The sequence below is a fragment of the Triticum urartu genome, chromosome 3A, assembly GCF_056163025.1.
Source record: "Triticum urartu cultivar PI428250 chromosome 3A, HENAU_Tu73, whole genome shotgun sequence".
In the NCBI taxonomy this organism is placed as follows: Eukaryota; Viridiplantae; Streptophyta; class Magnoliopsida; order Poales; family Poaceae; genus Triticum; species Triticum urartu.
The window spans coordinates 449474827-449480581 of NC_141875.1; the positions used below are offsets into that span (position 1 = coordinate 449474827).

Here is a 5755-nt window from a genome sequence, read left to right on the forward strand (position 1 = left end):
TGTTGTTCAGCATGACAACCCCTAGTGGCAGGTTTTACCCTCACAAAAGGATATGCTTATCAGTGAGTAACTGTAAGCATCATGCTGTAATCACATCTTATAATTTCCTTTGTATTCAATCGGGGTTTGAATTCCCATATGACTTTGCTGTTGCAGTTCATCCAGAATCGTAGAATCCAGTGTGGTCTGTAGCAAGGTATGCACACACTAGACTGGCCAGTGAGTATAATGTGCTTTCTCTTCCCCGCAGAATATATTTCTTCACTGAGTTTCTTAATACATTTTTTGGGGTATCTAAACCAATACTCCCTCCGTCCGAAAAAAGTTGTCACCATGTACATTTTGCAAAAAACACCCCCAGCTTCCCCCGACACAATCCGCACTCCAGCCGCCCATTCTTCCCCTCGCTACCCCATTCTTTCACTGCTTGCTCGCCGGCGACGCCGTGACATCGCGCCGCCTCGATCCCTTCCTCCCCCTCCCGCCCCACGTCGCCTTGCCCCTCCCTCCCCACCTCTGCCCACGCCGGTGCCACCTTCTTCCCCCATGCCTTGTTTGAAGCTTGGAATTTTGCCCGAAGGTTGGATTTTTGTGCGGCGGCCTAGCGAGGTGTCCATCCCCGAGGACCACTAGCCATGGCGGCCGCCGTCCATGTCTACCTCCTCCGTCAGCCTCCTCCTCGAGTGCCCCCTCCTCCGTCTGCCGCCTCGTCAACCCGGTCTCTTCTCCTCGCCGTGGCGCTCCCCCCTCTCCGCTCCTCCCTCCGCGTCGGCACCTGCCAACTACCCAGCGACCCCTGCTGGCCCTCTCGTCCGACCACCTGCTCGCTGTCAACCATGAAGCCCTCCCCCTCCATGGACGTCGTCGACCCAAGCACTGGGAAGCACGGGTGGTCAAGGTGGAGGAGCTCGCCGGAGCACTACGCGCTCAAGGCGTCCACAACACCTCCACGTGCTCAAGTCCAGAGCTCGCCGGAGCTTCAGATCCAGAGTAAACTCAAGTTCATGCTATAGTTCTGAACTGAAGTTTATTTGTACTGATAGATGTTGAAGACAGTAGACAATTAGCAAATGTTGAAGACAGTAGACAGATTTGGACTGAATTTTGCTCAATGAATATGGAAAATTATGGTGCACCAGCATAGGGAAAATTTAGCTACTACCTGAGCTTTTGTGTAATCTTGGTCAATGTTGAAGACAGTAGACAGATTTGGACTGATTTTTTCTTTAGTAATCTTGGTCAATGTCAAAACTTTGAAAACTGAAAACAAATTCAGCAATCTTGGTCAATGTCAATGAGAAACCAGTAACTACGGAAGTCAAAATTCAGTAATTTTGATCTTTTACTACTGGAAAGTATGATTTTTGATCTTTTATGCTGCATTGCTGAAAATTGACAGTAATTTTTCATGTACTGAAGTGAAGGCTCAATGCTGCATTGTTGACTGGCACATCAGGGGCAACCAGCAGACCATAAAATTACAAATGATATCTCCGCGGAGCGGAAGATTGGTGGAGGTCCATTCGGAAACGTTTATAAGGTTTGGTTATTTTCCTTTAACATCTTCTATCCTTTCCACCAATGTCCATTCGGAGTACTCATATCTTTGTATCTATGGGATTAATAATACAGCGTGTTGTGCCAGATGATGGCAGAGTGATTGCGGGGAAGAAACATCAGCAAAACGCACCGATGCCGCCTGACAAGACATTCAACAATGAGGTTCAGAACATTAGGGCATTACCTTTAGATTTTTCTACACTTCCATGTTTGGAGCTAGGACATTTTGATCTCCAAATGCTAGTTTGACATTTCACTAGCAATTCTGAAATACTCATGCTAAAGATTGCAGGAAAATGCTTTTCTCTCTATAGTTTGAGCCACATCTATAGTGTGATCCTTTAAATTCAGATCATGTATTCCTGGGAGTTGTCTGAATTTTTTTGTTAGAACTTGGGAGTCGTACATGACCTATAGAACATCTAAAGTTCCGTTAGAAGATTCTGTAGTTCAAGGTTTGGTCCTCGGCCGTCTGTTTCTGCTATCTCCAAATATTAAATGTGTGTAGTTTGCTCCACGGCAACTACACATACTGTCAAAACTGACAAGATGTTATACTATTGTCAAAACTGAAAACTGCTGTCATTTTAACTGAATTTCTCTAAAGACATAATTGAAGTGGCTAGTCCTGGATATTGGTGAGAATCAGTCTTGTGGTTGAAATTCTACACACACTAGAGTCACTACTGATGTGTAAATTTTGAAGTAACTCGAGAAAAGTGAGCTAGAAAATTTAGTACAAGATCATTGAAATTTTGAAAATTCAGTTTCGAAGCTTCAGTTTTGCATCTCAAGTCTGATTGCCACTAAATTGAGTACAAGATCACTGAAATTTTGTTTGAAGCTTCAGTGTAAATGTTCTATTTTTAGAGTACAAGATCACTAAATACAGTTTCTCGGGGTCCTATTTTTCAGTGTAAAATTTTGTTTAGAAGGGCCCCTTATTTTTTCAGATTCTTCTATGATCATGCAGAGACTAATGAAGATAATGGATAGTGCAAAGGAGTCTATTTGGATAATGGAAGGGGAATCAGATTGCCTCGGGGGACAAATTTGACTAAGGTAATTTATGTTGAACATATCACTGATGTTGTTAGTCTTCTCCTGGCTCTCCTCCCTCTGCTCCTAGTCAGAGAGAATGCCAATGTGATATGGTTTCAGTCAAAGAGCATCTGAAAATTCTCTTTCTGAATTACAGTTTCTCAGATACGCCAGCCAAGCAAATTCATGTTGTTAAATTCACTGAAAATTTAGCTAATTTGACTTTATTGAAACTAAATTCAGTTAACTCCTTACAGTAAATTCAGTTAACTCCTTACAATAATTTGAAATTTGACAGCAAGAATGTTCCAATGAAACATTTTTTAGATGACCCATAAGACTAACTGGAAATATTTGGAAATATACTCCAGCCTTGAGTAATCTGGTGGAATCATATTAATTGTTTCCAAAATAAATTGATAGATTGTGGACTGAAATTATTTGGAAATAAGATAGCAATTGATCTAGCTGATTATATCTATCAACTTTCAGAAATGCCTGTTTAGGAAAGAGGATTGTTTTGTTGTTATGTTATCTAGAAATGTCTGAGCTAATCTAAACATGTGACCACTATAATTTGTTCATCATTCAGTAGCAGTGCAATACTTGAAACCACTATACATGTTTCTCAGCAGCAATGTCTGAACTAATCTGACCACTACAATCTGTTCATCATTCAGCCTTAGTTGTTGTTGCTGCTACAATTTCAGCAAGCAAGCATTTCATCAAAGACACACATACACAAACATAAATGCAGTCTTGTGGATCCACACAGGCTGCTGCAGTTGAAGACCACACTGGAATTTGGACTTCAGTTTAAATTTTAGCTTCAAGTTCATCAGAAGTTGGGAGCACATGCAGCATCACTGAATTTAAATGTGTACACTGAACTTTTACAGGCAGCAGCACTGAACTTTAACTCTTGCGGCACAGGCGGGCAGCAGCAGCGGCGAGGGGTGGGGCGGCAAAAGGCAGCGGTGGCGGGGCTCGATCAGGCACCCGGTCGTCTCGCCGGTGGGCAGGCCCGCGTGGCCCTGCCTGCCGGAGTCGCCAGAGAGAGGAGCGGTGGCCGCGGGTGCGAGGAAGCAGCCTGGGACGTGAGCAGCAGCATGCACTCCTGGTCCAGGCGATCCGACACCCAGGAGCACGCAGAGCTCGAGGAGGACGACCTCAACCGGATCACAGTGGGAGGCTCCGGCGACGCTCGGGGGGGATCTTGGCAGGAGGGGAACGCGCAGAGGGGATCGTGGCTGGAGGGGAACGCGTGGAGGTGGTCGTGGAGTGAGGGGAATGCGTCGGCATGGTTCCTCAGCAGCAGCGGAGCAGTTCCTGGCCGGCGCACGTCCTGGCCAGCGCAGGTGAAGAATCCTACGACGGCACCTTTGGCGACGCGCGGAATCGTGCAGGTGCAGATGGGTGGCGGCGGTGGAATCAGAGGCGCAGGTGGCGGGCGGGCGGCGGAATCAGAGGCGCAAGTGGGCTCGTGCTAGTGGACGGCAGTGAAATCAGCTGGTGGCGCCTGGCCAGGCGATGCACGGGGACGACCGAGGAAGAAGATGGAGACATGAATCTATTTGAGATAGTTTTAAAACTCGGAGGGCTTTTTTGCAAAAACACCAGTACACTTCGCGTTGGACAACTTTTTCCGGACGGAGGGAGTACATGCCATTTCAGCTCCTAAATTTGAACGTGGATTTGCGCCCATAAGGTGTTTCCAGTTTCAATTACTTGAGTTTATGGTCTTCACTTACTTACCGTCAAATCATTCTTCAGTAGCAAGTCTTATTATCCTATAGGAAGATTCATGAATCATGCTTTTCTGCTGCTTGTGAGTGAACAAAACTTTATATGTAACTATAAGAGGATGGAACTCGCAAGAACATCAAAGCGTACCTTCACTTTTCGAGCAATACAAGTGATCTTTCATTGTCAAGTTGTGCATGTATGTTGCCAGAGAATTCTGACTATTTTTCATCACTGGTCTGACTCTGACATATGAACAGCACCCCTATCATTTATGGTAAGTTGTTACTTTTTGATCAGCTACAAATAGCAAAAAGAGCATCTTATTAGGAGATGAACCAAGCCTAGAAATTTGCACTCTTAACAACTTACTAAGCACTAAACTACTTCTGCAAGCAATTCTCCAGAGTGTTCAGATAACTAACACTGGCATTTCACTTGCAAGGATGCAGTACTATGATCGATTTTTCTGTTCTACTGATAAATCTTACTTAATTTGCCTGCTGGTCACCTAAATCAGTATTCTGGTGCATAAGTGAATGATTTGTTGTTGCAGCAGACTATTTTCTATCCCTTATAACTATTGGTTGTTTCACCAAAAACAATCGTTCAAGCATTTTAGTCCACAAACTAAACAAGCGGAGCATTCATAGAGGATACAGAAAATCTCAGAGACTTGATGAGTGCTTGGGAACACCGGTGTGCTTCAAGAAGCAAGCAGCCAATGTCGGATAACCTCATCACCGACATCTCCAGCCTAGCCTGTTCCTCATTGAGGCCCTCACTGGGATGTGTGCATGCACTGAGTTCTCTAGGAGGAAAGAAACATGCATAACACTTGCTCTGTATGATGCAGAATAAAGACTGCAAAAAAGAAGAGTGTCACAGTTTCAATACAAAATTATTCCGTGAAGTAGCTAAATGTAAAATGCATATGTATCTGATGCCACAACCAAGTGTGTGAGTATACCTGAAACTGTGTCTGAATAATAGCTCGACAGTGCCAAGAAACTTGCTTTGTTCGATGCAGAGTTAATACTGCAAAAAGAAAGATCGGGGTGGCAACCTTCACAGCCAGGTTGAACTCCTATTTGTCAACGATTCAGCCACAACATCTTTCTCGATCCACCTTTTAATTTACCACCAAACTATCGAAGATTGCAAGCAGAAGAGGGTCAGTTCACAAGTCACATGAGAAGTCTGAAATCCCAGCATCTAACAGAAAATGTTTTGCTACTGGACATGGAAGAATAAATCATCAAAAGACTCAATTATCAAAATTGACAACTTCTATCTCCTTGCTATCATCTCTTGGTCAACTTTTATTTGGCCAGAATGCTTTTGTAGTAACTAAACAAAGATTGGTATTGATCTTCAAAGGATCTTTAGAAACACATAATGACCAATGAAA

The 5755-nt window shown here is 44.0% G+C and overlaps 1 protein-coding gene across 6 annotated transcripts; it reads left to right on the plus strand.

Moving 5' to 3' along the window:
- The first annotated feature begins 314 nt into the window (after positions 1-314).
- LOC125544310 (uncharacterized) lies at positions 315-4534 on the plus strand. 6 transcript variants are annotated; one of them, XM_087547321.1, is made up of 5 exons: positions 315-990; positions 1420-1540; positions 1633-1722; positions 2534-2622; positions 3501-4534. In XM_087547321.1, exons 1-3 carry the CDS (start codon positions 636-638, stop codon positions 1658-1660), a joined length of 504 nt encoding a protein of 167 aa, XP_087403447.1. In that variant the 5' UTR covers positions 315-635; the 3' UTR covers positions 1661-1722; positions 2534-2622; positions 3501-4534. The 6 variants fall into 6 exon arrangements, with proteins under 6 accessions (XP_087403447.1, XP_087403449.1, XP_087403450.1 ...); XM_087547323.1 differs by having other exon boundaries at positions 3535-4534; XM_087547324.1 differs by lacking the exon at positions 3501-4534 and adding an exon at positions 3282-3499.
- Positions 4535-5755: the final 1221 nt, after the last annotated feature.